General features: G+C 46.9%; 1 protein-coding gene across 2 annotated transcripts; it reads left to right on the top strand.

Moving 5' to 3' along the window:
* The first annotated feature begins 1,249 nt into the window (after nt 1-1,249).
* On the top strand, nt 1,250-15,252 carry CSDE1 (cold shock domain containing E1). Of its 2 annotated transcripts, XM_082069032.1 has the most exons (20): nt 1,250-1,345; nt 3,747-4,175; nt 5,925-6,123; nt 6,238-6,347; nt 6,653-6,745; nt 7,279-7,376; nt 7,859-7,940; nt 8,281-8,409; nt 8,573-8,698; nt 9,191-9,403; nt 9,737-9,877; nt 9,965-10,123; nt 10,595-10,702; nt 10,875-11,050; nt 11,359-11,471; nt 12,153-12,272; nt 12,502-12,680; nt 13,364-13,527; nt 13,673-13,805; nt 14,346-15,252. In XM_082069032.1, the coding sequence occupies exons 3-20, from the start codon at nt 5,925-5,927 to the stop codon at nt 14,391-14,393; spliced, it is 2,391 nt and encodes a 796-aa protein (XP_081925158.1). In that variant the 5' UTR covers nt 1,250-1,345; nt 3,747-4,175; the 3' UTR covers nt 14,394-15,252. The 2 variants fall into 2 exon arrangements, with proteins under 2 accessions (XP_081925158.1, XP_081925159.1); XM_082069033.1 differs by lacking the exon at nt 6,653-6,745.
* The last annotated feature ends 94 nt before the right edge of the window (nt 15,253-15,346 follow it).

Genomic DNA, 15,346 nt, shown 5'->3' on the forward strand with positions numbered 1-15,346 from the left:
AGTAATGAGTTTATTATTCATTAGTAGAGGGCCATAATTAGCAGGGGAAGTGTAACTACATTTCATTTGCCACTGGCCTGTTCTGGATCTGTAAGTGTGGAATCAGGGAGTGGAAAAGTCTGATTGTATACGGTTCTTACGGGTTGCCCGGCCTTCTCCGAGCTTGCTCAATGCATGTTGAAAACCAGATTGAAGCTTCAGGACTGAAAACGCTCCTTGAAATCCAGGCTCTGCCTTCCCCGTGCCGAGGAGCCAGCGCCTCCTGGAACCAGCAGAGCTGCCGTGACCTGTTCCCTTTGGGCCACTGAGGTGATCCAGGCTGGAACAGGTCTGCTATGGGACAGGCTGAGAGAGCTGGGGTGTCCAGCTGGAGAAGAGAAGCTCCAGGGAGACCTTAGTGTGGCCTTTCTGGACTTAAAAGGGGCCAATAAGAAAAATGGGGACAGACTTTTGAGCAAGGGCTTATTGCAATAGGACAAGGGGTGATGGGAGTAGAGCATCTCCCTGTGAGGAAAGGCTGAGGGAGCTGGGGCTCTGGAGCTTGGAGGAGACTGAGGGGTGACCTCATTCATGTTTACAGATACAGAAAAGGTGAGTGTCAGGAGGATGGAGCCAGGCTCTTCTCGGTCACAACCAGTGATAGGACAAGGGGCAATGGGTGCAAACTGGAACACAGGAGGTTCCACTTAAACATGAGAAGAAACTTGTTCCTGGTGAGGGTGGCAGAGCCTGGCCCAGGCTGCCCAGGGGGGTTGTGGAGTCTCCTTCTGTGCAGACATTCCAACCCGCCTGGACACCTTCCTGTGTAACCTCATCTGGGTGCTCCTGCTCCATGGGGGGATTGCACTGGATGAGCTTTTGAGGTCCCTTCCAACCCCTGACACTGTGCAATTCAGGCTGGACATGGGGAAGAAATTGTTGGCCCTGAGGGTGGTGAGAGCCTGGCCCAGGTTGGCCAGAGAGGTGGTGGATGAACCATCCCTGGAGACATCCCAGGCCAGGCTGGACGGGGCTCTGAGCACCCTGAGCTGGTGCAGATGTCCCTGTCATGGCAGGGGGGGCGCTGGGGGATCTGGGAGGGTCCCTCCAACCCGAACCATCCTGTGGTTCTACCCTGCTCCCCCCGCAGCCGCCATGTTGCCCCGTCCCTCGCGCCGCTGCCCGCTCAGAGCCCGCCGCGCGCGGGCCGGTTGCCAGCCGCGCATGCGCAGCACGAAAACTCCGTACTGGGCAGGGCGCATGCGCGGCTCCGCCCCGGCGCTCTCGCGAGAGGCCGGGATTTATTCCTACGTGCTGTGCCGTGCTGCTCATGGCGGCGCTGGAGCGGGGGCGCTGAGCTGTTGGGGTGAGTACGATCGGCCGGGGGCTCCGGCGGCCCCGGCCCTGCCCAGGAGGCGCCCGCGCCACTGAGGGGATCACTGGGGCCCCCGAGAGTCGGCGCAAGAGGTTGAGGGCGCCTCTGGGGCCGCCTCCCGTTTGTCTCTCGTCGCCGCGGGGTAAAGCCGCCTGGAGCCCCGCGGAGAGCGGCGGCGGGAGGCGGGAGGGCGGGCGCCTGCCTGCGAGGCCGCCGCTCCCGGGGATGGAGTTACCGGCGGCCGCGAGTCGCTGGGCCGTGGCGGCGCGCGCACTCCGCGTCCCGGCGTCCCGCGGGCAGGCGCCCGGCCGCCGGGGCTCCTGGGGGCTGCAGTTCCGCCCCGCCGCGGGGGCGGGGCCGCGCCCGGGCTGGGACTCGCCTTCCCGCCGTGCTGCGCGGCCCAGCGGCCTGCGGGGCCTGCCGGGGCCGACAGGCCGGCGGGCGGCGGGCTGGCTGGGGGCGGCGCTGAGGGGACTACGGGTCCCGGCAGGCCCCGGGGGGGTCCCGGCGCTGGGGCTCCTGGGGACGGGGCGTTAGCGGCCGCTGAGGGGGGGGCGGCGCGGCCCGCGGCTCCCGGCGTGCCCTGCGCGCGGCCCCGCCCGGCGCGGAGCCCGGGCCCCCAGCCCTTTGTGTGCGGGGGAGCGGCCGCCATCGCCCCCCTTTGTGTGCGGGGAGGGCGGCGGCGGGGCGGCCCCTCCCTCCGCCGGGCCTGCCCTTCCCCTCGGCCGGGCCGCGGCCCCTTCGCTGCCTTTGCGCTGTCACCGCGTAGGCCGCGCTCGGGCAGGCCCGGCGGGCGCTGCTGGCGCCGCCCCCGGCTCCGCTCCGCTCCGCCGCCTCCATCTTGCTGCGGCGCGGGGAGCGGCGGCCGCCGGAGGGGCCGCGCCGGGGGGCGGCGGGGCCGCCGGGCCCTCCCGAAGGGCCGCGACGAGGCTGCATCGGCCTGGGGCCCATTTTCTGTTGTTTGTGTCGGTAACAAGCACAGGGCTCTGCCCGAGCTCCACGCCTATTAAAGGAAAATAGACTTTTGTCTTTATGGTTATTTAAAAAAAATATTCCATATGTATATATGGCTTTGCATATGTCCTTGGAAGTTCTTTAACTTGTTTTTTTCCCCTGCAGATTTACCTTTTTTTTTTTTTAATGTAAAAGTAACCCAGTGACAGTTGGCAGCTGTTGTGGGTGGGTTGGGGTGCTCAGGGGCTGGTGTTCAGCGCTGCTTTCCAATATTCATTGAAAACATAAGAAATATCTTTATCTCCGAGTATCCAATAGCTATGTTATGCATCCTGAACATACAAAGTTTTTATCTTTATTAAATTTGATAGACCTGTAAGAGGTGGCTGTTTCTGGAAGCAGGTGTTCTAATCCGGTAAAACGTGTGTTCTTGCAATTACCTGGTTTTGTGAAGAAAACGCCAAACTAACCAGCATTTGTAACCCGGCCTGTTCTGCTGTCAGGCTGTATAGGTGGTTTCTACCTGTGTCTTCCTGGAAAAATCTGCACCTGAAAGACCTCAAAACAGGTCTTGCCCAGCTCCTCCCTGTCTCTTCATTAATCCTTTCAGCTGGAAATGTCCAAATGCAGAGCCCGGTGTGACCGGGGGGGCTGGGCAGCTGCTCAGGGTGTTTACCATTTGGAGGAGTATTTATAGTAGCTGAATTAAAAAGTAAAGAATTTGAGACTTGAGTTATGCTTGCTTGACAACCCCATTTTTTAAAATAACTAGTTGTCAAATTGAAGCAGCTTTTGAGGGAAAAGCTTATGGCTTATCCCCTTACCTGACAAAATTCGCTTTAGTCATCTTTGGGCAGAAAAGGTGTTTTGATTATTCTATGAAAATGTCATATATTTCATGCCCAGAAAAATGAGAAATGCAGCATGATGCAAGTTAGATTTCTATAGCATTAGTCTAATTAGTTGAGAGAGAAGTACATGAATAAGAAGACTCCAAGTGTCTCTGTGCAGTTCCTGTGATACAGAGTTTGCAGCTCCCACACATACAACCTGTTGCTGCTCTGAAGGTCTGTACGAGCACCTATTAACTGAATTATGAAACAGCACCTATATGAAGTTATTGATAGTAGAATTAAGTCTTACATTAAATGATACTGCTGTTCATCACAATGAAGTTGCTGGTTTAATTGTACACACTGGGACCTTCCCTGAAATGCGTCTGGAGAGTTCAAAATTGGAAGTACTGTGAGATAGTGTGTTTGGAAAACAAAACTGAAAATGGAAATGTCAAATGCATCTCTAAAACAACCTTTCCTAGTGCGGATCAAACATGCGGTATTGAGGCAGAAGGAATATGTCTGTTTGTGGGAACACCTAGGACTGATATCTGTTTTTTTAAAGTAATTGATAACTTAGTGTGTCTCTTCCCTTTCTCCAGTATGAAGTGGAACAGAACAGAATTTACCACCTGAAACTGCTGCTTCAAGTTCAGATCAGGAAAAGAATCTACCACATCGTAACAACAACTCAAGACCAAAGAAGAGGAAACCTACGCTGAAGATACAAGGCTTGATCTGAAACAAGAAGTTTGTGCCTACTCAACAGCTTCACAAGAGCACGTCCCGACGCTGCTAGTAGTCTTTGTTTTCTCCAGTGCTGTATTGAAACTGCCCAGGGCAGCAGCGCTTGAATTCTCTATTAGCTCGATAGATCACGTTCTCTTGCTCTCTTTTTTTCTTGCTCTATTTCTCTCTTTTTCTATTTCTTTTTTTTTTAATAATAGCAGTCTTCATCCTTAGAAACTTGTGCTGAAACAGAAGAATCGGCTAATACTACTGAAAGTGCAATATTTGAATATCACTGCGAGGTTGGTGCATGTGTTGTATATATTTCTACACTTCATAGGAAATAAGTTGTCAACAGAGGGGTATAATTTTAAGTCTTTTCTAGCAGTTCTTTGCTGTTGGTTTAGCAGTAGTATGATGAATTAGTATTACCTGCAGCGTGGTTCTGTTTACCAATCCCTGTAACCCTAGAGAGCTGGTTATTGATGTTTTTGTCTTCTAGTAACGGTAGCATTGTGGTTCCAGTCCCTTTTTTTTTCAGATAACTTCTGTTTAGTCATCTTCAAATCTTATTGCACAGGGTTTTTCTTTACCCGAGGACTTTCACTGTTGGTCTGGGCAGCACAGGGAGTCATGGTCCAGTATATAACCATGATATAGTAGGTCCAAGCAAGTCTTGTTTGTACATTAATAGGTTGTAGCCTGTTACTAGAAGTTTCTTATAGTTTTATGACAATGCTCCTGGTGATACGTCTAAGTGGACGTTGTGTTTGATTTTTGTTACGCTCTGTTATAACATCATGTTTGAACAGTGCAAGAATAGGATGAGCACCTGGAAAGACGGCTGACGTTATCACGTATCTTTCTGCAGCAGATTTTAGTGCCACCCTGAGGAGTGTATCTTGGGTTTAACTTCAGTTGTCAGGGTTCAGATGGTTGATGCTGAGTTCTTAGTGTTATAGTACTGATACTCCTTGAAACTCAAGCTGTTCAAATGTTGTCATGCAATGGTTGTCTTTGAGCAAAGGATTACAGCAGTGTGGTTTTTTCTAAAATCTAAAATAGCCTATTCCGAGCTTGCTTTTTAGGTAGATTTTTGCCATTTTCTGTATCTGATGTGCCTTTAGTAGTGTGTTAATTAATGTCTCTGGCAGGGGTGTCTGTCTTGTGTTGTGATTTAACCCCAGCCAGCAACTAAGCACCATGTGGCCATTCACTCCCCTGCAGTGGGACAGGAGGGAGAATGGAGGGAAGAAAAACCATGAAAACAGCTGCATTGAGATAAAGACAATCTAACACAACAAAGAAGGGAGAGAAAATAACAATTATGATAAAACAACGTGCAAAACAAGTGACGCACAGTGCAGTTGGTTACCAGGCAGCAGTCAGTGCTCAGCCTGGCCCTGAGCAGCGGTTCCCCTGGCCAGGTTCCCCCAAAATCTCTGAGTGTGATGGCACATGGTGTAGAACGTCCCTTTGGCCAGTTTGGGTCAGCTGTCCTGGCTGTGTCCCCTCCGGGCTCCTGTGCATCTGGCACAGTGTGAGAAGCTGGGAAAGTCCTTGACTACTTAGCAACAACTAAAACATCAGTGTGTTATCAGTGTTATTCTCATCCGAACTCCGAAACACAGCACTGGACCAGCTACTGGCAAGAAAATTAACACTATCCCAGCCAAAACCGGGACGCCTTGTGTCTGGGATGTCAAGTGGCCATTTTGTAAATGACTCACAAAATGTGTATTTTCAGTTTCTGATGTGAAATAGTGGATGTGGGAGTACTTTGAAGTACAATACTTATGAAGGTCAGAAGTTGGTTTTTATCTAAGCAAGGTTTATTTCAGTGTTGTATTTCTGTCTATTTATAAATATGTTCTCTGTCTACATTTCAGGGATTATTGTTTTGCAAAAGCTTGGCTATTTTGGTGTTTCTCTATTTTAAAAATGGTTAGAATTTGCTTGTTGCAATAACTTTCCACAAGCTTTGTGTTTGTTATTCTGTTATGTCGGCATGGAGAAAAGAAACTTATTTTGAGTGTGTGGTTTTTAAACAGATGAGCTTTGATCCAAACCTGCTCCACAACAATGGACACAACGGGTACCCCAACGGTACTTCGGCAGCGCTGCGTGAGACGGGGGTTATAGAAAAACTGCTGACCTCGTATGGATTCATCCAGTGTTCAGAACGGCAAGCCAGACTGTTCTTCCACTGTTCCCAGTACAACGGCAACTTACAGGAGCTCAAAGTAGGAGGTAATTCCGCAACCGTTAGAGCCGCTTGGCTGCCTGAAGACCAGTTGTATTGAAGAGGTTCCACCACCCAAACAGAGCTCTGTGACACCTTTATCGTGTTTAATTGTCTTGTAGATGATGTTGAGTTTGAAGTGTCTTCTGATCGCCGAACTGGAAAACCCATTGCTATTAAGTTGGTGAAGATAAAGCCAGAAATATTACCTGAAGAACGAATAAATGGACAAGTTAGTGTCTGTTTTCTATATACGTGTGATTCCCATCCTTTACTCCAGCACAGAGGCTAGGTTAATTAGCGTGCATATTAATTACATACAGTATTCAGTCACACGGGACTGTGTTGTTTTGGTAAAATGCAGAGGTTCAGTTTGAGCTCTTAGCTACAAACAGTTCTTAGAGTCGAGAGCTGCTGTTGAGTTCCACTAAAGTGCATCCCTCAGTGTATGGTAGAGGATACTGGGATTGGTTTTGTGTTCAACAATGCTGCTCCTGAAATGACTAGCAATGGATTCTGTTTTTTTCTGACCGGTAGGTTGTGTGCGCTGTTCCTCACAATTTAGAGAGTAAATCTCCAGCTGCCCCGGGTCAGAGTCCAACAGGGAGTGTTTGCTACGAACGTAATGGGGTAAAGCTTCTGTATTTTACTTGAACTCTTCACTGATCCATCGCTGTGATCTATGAGCAAAAAAATGATACATTTTAATGTAGACAGTTGCCACTGCTAAGAACTGTAGTTCTTGGCAAAAAAAAAGCATGCTTAGGTAATGAGTACTACAAACAGAAATGTTAATTTGACAGCTTGCTTGCTTACATTTATGAAGAACTTTATATAGAGCCGAATAGTTGTTTTCCTCTTTTAAAACTTAAGAAAGCTGGGTTATGTAATGTTCACATATCCTTATCGTGAACTTTTGAAGTTCGGCACTGGACATTTAGAGATGGTCAGGGACAAACCTTTCGATTTAAGCTGCTTATTACAGACGCATCCAAAGAGCACGATGGAAAAAAGAATGGGTTTGCATGCCATGTTTGAGTATATTTGATTTTCCCACTAAATTAATTTCTTGAATAGCACCTAGTTATTGAACAAAACTGTTAGTCTGTCGTTGAAATAACCATTCTGCAAATCGGCTAATACTAGTCAATGTTAATTTGCAGGAAGTATTTTACCTGACTTACACCCCAGAGGATGTTGAAGGAAATGTACAGCTGGAAACAGGGGACAAAATCAACTTCATAATTGACACAAACAAACAGTAAGTTGGTATTACTGCACACATTTACTAGTCAGTCAGCAATTGATGGGGTTGTAGCTGGGCTTGCGTCAGTGGGGCATCACACTAGAGTTGATGAAGGCTGGGAGGCCTCCCAGACCCCTGGGGTGAAATCGGGGTGCTCAGCTCGCTCTCTGAAATGCCTGCACAGCAATGCGTGCAGCACGGGGAATAAGCAGGAGGGTGGCAGAGCCTGGCCCAGGCTGCCCAGGGGGGTTGTGGAGTCTCCTTCTCTGCAGACATTCCAACCCGCCTGGACACCTTCCTGTGTAACCTCATCTGGGTGTTCCTGCTCCATGGGGGGATTGCACTGGATGAGCTTTCCAGGTCCTTCCAACCCCTGACATTCTGGAATTCTGTAATTCATGCCTGTTCTAGAACAGAAATGACATGATGACATGGCATCTGAACTTCTGTTCCACCTCTGAGTTGTTTCAGATTTACTCTGGTTTCTTCCCCTCTAGTACTGGTGCTGTAAGTGCTCGTAACATTATGCTATCAAAAAAGAAACAAGCCCGCTGTCAAGGAGTCGTCTGTGCCATGAAAGTAAGTGATGCTTTAGCCTTAATGTTTCATTTGAAAGCAAAATGCTGTTCTGAAAAGTGCTGCTACAAGTAATATATTTAGGGCATTAAGAGCGGTTTGGAGCTGTGGGTGTAAACTGGTTGAAATGATTTAAACATCTAATTTTCGATACTAATATTCTTCTTAACTAAGTCCCGTTTATTTCTGTGTATATATTTCTTGTGGTAGTCTGTTAGCTGTGTGCGCTCACGTCTGCTATACTGGTGTGTCGTGGTCCGTTGTGTTTGATAGAACATGTACAATTTTGCTGTGGTATGTTAAGAGAATAGGCAATTTATTAAATGCTCTGTTCTGTTCTTAGGAAGCCTTTGGATTTATTGAGAGGGGTGATGTCGTGAAGGAGATATTCTTTCACTATAGTGAATTTAAAGGTGACCTAGAAGCCTTACAACCTGGTGATGATGTGGAGTTTACAATCAAAGACAGAAATGTAAGATGAAATCCAGTGAAAAAAGGAAGACAGATCCGAGAGCATAACGGGACAGCTCCTGTTTGCTCAAATTCCCTTGTAAAAAGAAGGGGGGAGGAGGCTCATTGGGAAATGGCTGCTACGTTACCTCTCCTGCATATTTCACTGTTTTTTGTGCTTTTAGGGTAAAGAAGTTGCAACAGATGTGAGACTGCTGCCTCAAGGAACTGTCATTTTTGAAGATATCAGCATTGAACATTTTGAAGGAACTGTAACCAAAGTAATTCCAAAAGTACCCAGCAAAAACCAGGTGAATTTCAGTATTTATCGAAGTATATGTGAAAAGTTGTATTGAATTTTAGTCAAACAGTACAAATATTCCCCTTTCCCTGTAACAGTCTGCTGGGTAAGAATTGCACCAGGGGGAGGGAATAAGCTTGTGTGTCGCCTGTACCAGGCACTGGTCACAGTCATAGTGTTCAGTCTTCCTAGAGGTTGTAGAGTGAGGATTGGGGTGGTACTACACACATTTTCTTTAACATTTTGAATCCTTCCATTGAATTTTGTGAGTTTAGGGTGTATCTTTAAGGCAAAAGCATCGGGAGAAAATATTTGCTGGAATAAGCCTGGTCTAAGGATTCCTGTGAGCATGGACAGTTAAGGAGGTTTTTGACAGAGGGGTAACCGGACCTTTAACATTTGGCATTGAGGAGGGGGTGTATGTGGGCACATCCATGAAGATTTTAGGCGAGTCTGTGTTGTTTGGGTTGAACTGACTCCTGTTGGGTTTTCTGTCCGCTAGAGCGACCCGTTACCTGGCCGCATCAAAGTGGACTTTGTGATTCCTAAAGAACTTCCCTTTGGAGACAAAGATACAAAATCCAAGGTGACCCTGCTGGAAAGCGACCATGTTCGTTTCAATATTTCAACGGACAGACGTGACAAACTGGAACGAGCTACCAATATTGAGGTTCTCCCCAATACTTTCCAGTTTACCAATGAAACTAGGGAAATGGCAAGTATCTATTTTTTTAAAGTTTTTAATTATTGAGGGGAAATGAAAGTAAAACGTGGGGTGTTTGTCTTAATAAGATTCAGAGGAGGCTTCTGTGTGCAGATTCTGGATTTGGTGGGTTTTGGCCAATCTTTGAGGGTCCAGCAGGAGGACGGGAAAGAGCTGCATTCTATCACATACAAAAAACCAGCGCTATAGATTGCAAGGAAGCACGTTGCATGAACCAAGAAGTATTGTTGTAGGATTCAGGCCTTACGTTCCGATTATTACGTACTCCACAGGCAGATATCGTCTGTCAGTAGTAAAACTAACTGCCCGTTTGTCGACCCTCAGGGTGTGATTGCAGCAATGAGAGATGGCTTTGGCTTCATTAAATGTGTGGACCGGGATGCTCGCATGTTCTTTCACTTCAGTGAAATAATGGATGGAAATCAACTCCATATTTCTGATGAAGTAGAGTTCACTGTCGTTCCTGTAAGTGAGATTCATATCTTTACGAAATCTTAGTTTTTAAGGAAATTAGTGCAGTCGGGCTGAAATCTGGTCGATCTTGTTTTTCAGGATATGTTGTCTGCCCAAAGAAATCATGCTATAAGGATTAAAAAACTTCCAAAGGGCACGGTTTCTTTCCACACCCAGTCAGACCACCGTTTTGTGGGCACTATAGACAAAGAAGCCACTCCAGCCAAAGCCAGTAGCCCAAATAAAGGCAAAGAGAAGGTAATTCTGCTCTTGTGAAGTACCTGTTCTGTGCTCCTGGTGCTGGACGCTGAGGCCGCTTCCTTAAAATCCGTAATTCAGTGAAAACTAACTTGTGTGAAACAAGGTTAGAAAAGCATCATTAATGATCATGTGGTTGTGGATAATTTCCAATACCTTGATGGGAAGCTTCTTTCTACCTCCTATTATGCAAGATGCAAAATTAAGTTCCTACAGCTAGGGGAGAACCGCTGGGATTTTTTTGTCATGCTGTTTTGAACGATGCCAGAATAACTACATTTCTGATAAATACTTAACTGGAGATGCTGGTGATACTTTCTTTAAAAATACTGTCTAATATAACTGAAAGCTGCTTACTCAGAGGTTATTGCTCTGTGTTTTTCACCAGTTACTGAGCAGTGCTTGCATTCTACGTAGTAAACTCGTTTGCTTACAAATAAGGGTTGCTGAATTCTGCTGTTTTGTTTTTAGGAAGCTGAAGATGGAATAATTGTTTATGATGACTGTGGAGTTAAACTGACCATTCCTTACCAGGCCAAGGATGTGGAAGGATCTGCTAACCCCCAGATAGGAGATAAGGTAATGTAACTAAGTATACCATTGGGAAATGCTTTGGGAGATGGGAGCTTCTTTTTGCCTTGTTACTGCATTTATTCTCCTTCTCAGGACCTTTTTTCCTGGGTTTTTTTGGTGGTGGTCACGCTCTGTTTGGGTTTTCTCTGTCTGGTATTGACGAACTCCTCTCCAACAGGTCGAGTTCAGTGTCTGTGAAGTGAAGAGAACTGGTCTGCAAACAGCTGTTTCTGTCAGGATGCTGGGACGCAATTACAGCTCTAAGAGGCTTTTGGGATACGTGGCAGCCCTGAAAGATAACTTTGGATTTATCGAAACAGCTAATCACGATAAGGAGATCTTTTTCCACTACAGGTGAATGGCAATGTTATTATTTGTTTGTTTGTTGCGGGCTGTTTGTTTGGGGGAAGTGGAGTTCAGTAGGGTTGGCTGTTAAACCCATTTGAACTCAGCAACCTTGGTGTCACGTGCCTCTGAATCCAGGCCAGGAAATAGAGTTGTGTTGTATATTTGAAATGCTTCACTGTCTTGAGTGGGGATTTCTGGGAAATGCGAGGTGCTGAGCTGGCGAAGTGGTTTCTGAACAGCTGATGTAAATGTCAGATGCGCATCACTGTTGTCGTGCAACTAAAGGGAAATTGTACATCCTTCTGTTCCTGTAGCGAATACTGTGGTGATATTGACAGCCTGGAACTTGGAGACACTGTTGAATACAGCTTGTCAAAAGGCAAAGGAAACAAAGTTAGTGCAGAAAAGGTGAACAAAACACATGCAGGTAAGACTGTGCTGCGTATTTTCTGCTTAGAGGCTCTTGGCAGGTGCTAACAGATAAAGCTTGTTAATAACCTATGTCTGTGACCATGAGGATGATGTTTAATGTGGTGGTCATTGGTTTCCTGAAAGCTGTTACCCGTGTTTCCAGAGAACAGGCGAGTGCAGCCGCACAGTCCTGGGGACAGCAGCAGCATTTGCACCTTTGCTGTGCTCTGTCCCCTTCAGCTGAGGGTTATAAAGAGCTCTGGACCAAGGAGCAGAACGAGCCCAATTAGTAACTGCACCAGTTGTGCTGTATCTCACAGAAGGAGAATTGCAGGAGGAATGCGGATGGTGTTATTAAGGGGCAAAAAATACTTAGTTAAATGTGATCGATGGAAGTGAGCAAGGAATGGGAATGCAGTGGAGGAGAAATAAAGCACTTTGATTTGCTTTGCAAGTTCCATGGCCTCTGGTTTCATGAAGAACTAATTTTTCTACTTCTGTGTTTGAACTGCTGGTGTAGTGTTGATTAGAAAAGCTGTAATTACTGAAGTTAAAGCTGTTCCAGTTTTAGTGGGTGACAGATCTACCTGAGGTGCCATGCAGTGCAAGCTGTTCTCAATCTGAATCAATTATGAATTCTTTTTAACACAAAGTATGACCAGAACATCCTGTTGCTGCACTGTGTGTTTCTCTTCAGTGAATGGTATCACCGAAGAAGCTGATCCCACAGTTTACTCCGGTAAAGTAATTCGTCCTTTACGGAGTGTAGATCCCACACAAACTGAATACCAGGGCATGATTGAAGTCATGGAGGATGGTAAGATTTGTTGCTTTTAAATTATACGTGTTCCTCTTGCAAATGCACAAGAAGTGTAAAAGTTTAATAAACTGTAAATAGAGGCGTTGAGGATTATATTCACACTACAGACTATATTCATACGACTAAGCTAAAAATAAGAGTGTCATTTCTAACATTGTGAATAAATTCTAAGTGCCCTCGGGTAAGAAAGGACTCTTGTGAATTCTGTCTTGTCCTTTTCCTCTAGGAGAAATGAAGGGAGAGGTGTATCCGTTTGGGATTGTCGGAATGGCAAACAAAGGCGACTGCCTGCAAAAGGGAGAGACGGTGAAGTTTCAGCTCTGTGCTCTTGGTCAGAACGGGCAGACGATGGCTGTGAACATCACGCCGTTCCGCAGAGCCACCGTGGAGTGCGTGAAGGATCAGGTGAGCGGCCGCCGCGGCGAAGATGAGACGCGGTAACTTGGCGTAGAGCAGCCGAGAACCCACTGCAGCACTTGAATCTGAAGCTTGTTGTGCGCAAACGGATTTGTGCTTGGTTTGTGTAACCCAGGCGCCGGTTTGCGCAGCCTGTGCGATGGGACGAGAACTCAGTACTTGGGTTGGCGCTGAGACATCTGTACAACTGGGCAGCGGTTCTGGTTGTGATAGATTCTGCAGAGCTGTTTTTGAGATGTCCTAGAAAGAGCTCCAACTAGTTTCTGCTGAACGGGGTGTTAAAAAATGTGTTTAAAACAAAGAAACAGAACTGCACATACTGTGAAGCTTCCCAGCCTTAGGCAGTCAGGGATCACAGCCCACCTGAATCGGGGAGGCTGAGCAGTGCCTGGTGAGCTGCATCTCAGAGTGGTTAGAAAATCAGGTGCTGTGAATGCTTTGTTTTTACAGCCATTCTGCTGCACTGGGCTGTAGTCATTTGTGGAGAGGTTAGCTGAGTTTTGCTGGTTTATACATGAGTGAAACAGTAAATGGAAGTAACTGATCTTTTATACCAGTGACAGACCAAAAACCAGTTTCTACTCCTTCTGTTGAACTGCAATAATGAGTAAGTCATAACATCTGTTTGGATGAAAAGGAAGGAAATAACCTTGCGATGTGTTGGTTTTCAGTTTGGTTTCATTAACTATGAAGTGGGCGACAGCAAAAAGCTCTTCTTCCATGTCAAAGAAGTTCAGGACGGCGTGGAGCTCCAGGCCGGGGATGAGGTGGAGTTCTCGGTGATCCTGAACCAGCGCACAGGAAAATGCAGTGCCTGTAACGTGTGGCGTGTCTGGTGAGGATTCACAGTTGAAGTGATTTAATTGGGCACGGTGTTGTCTACAGCCACAGTGCGGCTTAACGGGGAAAGTGGCTGGTAATTAGGTAGTCGACAGCAGTCTCTTGGAAGTCACGGTGTTCTGTGTTTGACTCGGTTACAGCGAAGGCGCCAAGGCTGTTGCTGCTCCGCGTCCCGATAGACTCGTTAATCGTTTAAAGAGCATTAATCTGGATGATGCCAAGGCTCCTCGTCTAATAGTTATCCGTCAACCCAGGGGACCGGATAACACAAAGGTACGTAAGATAAGAGGACGAGCTTGCGGAATAGCTGCAGTTTGTGTTTTAATTTGGGTCACATAACGTTGCTTCCTCTGTTGGAAGCCTGAGCTGTTTGAAATGTGGTGTCTGCTTTCATTCCGTCACCGGCTGTGGGAGGTAAGATGATTATTGTGGTTTCGGAAGAGCACACAGTATATAAGCAACGAACTGCTGGCTGTGTTCTAGCCCATAATGGCTTCTCTTGGTTTGTTACTGCTTTTCTAAACCTCCCGCTCCCCTCCTCGGTGACAGTCAGTGAAGTTGAAATCCCTTTATCTGAGCTTGGCTTTCACAGGAGGTTCTGCCACCACTTGGTGAGCAGGAGCAGTAAAAGTGGTGTCTGGGAAGTGTCTGGGACTACAAAGAGCAACTCTCAGAACCTGTTTTGTTAGAGTCGCTGTTTCTGAAGCCAATTGTGGCAAATTAGAAACGTGCTGCTGCCGTACTTGCCTGGAACACAACGGGTTTCCTTCAAAGCGCGATGCTGGAGCTAAAAGGTTTTGTTTTCCTTTGCAGGGATTTGTTGCAGAGAGAAAGATCCGTCAACCCGGTGTTCTAGACTGATCCCCAGCCCGAGCCGGCGCGCGGAGCGGTGGGGCTGGCGAAGGGTACCGAATAGCTCCCAATTCATTCTACGAAGCTATTACACCGGTTTTAACATCTTCTCATGTTACGTTTAAAATAAATTGATGAAACCATTTTAAAAATTATGCACAGTTGCATTCTGGAGAACTTAAGGTGGCGCCTTATAGTATCACATTTTAGAAGCTTGTTTTGAATGGTGCATTTAACGCAACCGGTAACTGCAAAACCTACATTGCCTACGTGAGTAAACGTTCTAGACAGCTCTGCGCTGGCAGACCTTACGGAATTCTGCACTCCGGTATCTTTGCTTTGTCTCTGTTCCTTTGGCCGGGTGTTACTTTGCCTTAGCGCTCAGTCGCGTTGTGTCCTTCCCCGCGGACGCGGAGGCTCCTCCCGCTCGGACCCCGAGGGCGGAACAACTCCAACCTTATAGAAAATGCGGATCGAACGTTCCGATAACTTAAGTTGGTGGCCAAACGTTACGCCGGTTTCAGATTTCATTTGCCTCGAGTCCTTCAGCCAGCGAAGTCCAGAGCTCACTGAAAGTCTCTTGCCGGGGTAGACTTAATTTTTGTAGCGTTGGAAACAGGCGCAGTGCGGAATTTCCTAAGGCTGAGCTGTGCCATCCGTGTGGTGACTTAAATATATTTAAAACAATGCACAAACCTGCTGCTTAGAACACTGCAGCTTCTCAACCCCCTTTCTTTTACTGATTTAAATTTAAAACGAAACAAGTTGTGCCTGAAGTGAATCCTTTTTTTTTTCTTCTCTTTTTTGCAGCCGGCACCCCGTGTACTGTAAGAGAATAAACACTTAGGCTTCCATAGCTGTATCGAGACTCATCGAGGTGAAATAGTTGATGTCTGTGTGCTCTATTTTATTTTGTTCCTTCCCCCGTTTCCCCGTCACGCTTTATCAAGCGAGAAAATGGA

Source organism: Streptopelia decaocto (genome assembly GCF_964273445.1).
Source record: "Streptopelia decaocto genome assembly, chromosome: 19".
NCBI lineage: Eukaryota > Metazoa > Chordata > Aves > Columbiformes > Columbidae > Streptopelia > Streptopelia decaocto.

Excerpts from the sequence above, each read along its gene's own strand:
- CSDE1 (XM_082069032.1), top strand. The coding sequence starts at position 5,925 with ATGAGCTTTGATCCAAACCTGCTCCACAACAATGGACACAACGGGTAC. Across the intron at positions 8,410-8,572 it reads TTACAATCAAAGACAGAAAT|GGTAAAGAAGTTGCAACAGA; the intron begins GTAAGATGAAAT and ends TTGTGCTTTTAG. Across the intron at positions 13,528-13,672 it reads TGTAACGTGTGGCGTGTCTG|CGAAGGCGCCAAGGCTGTTG; the intron begins GTGAGGATTCAC and ends ACTCGGTTACAG.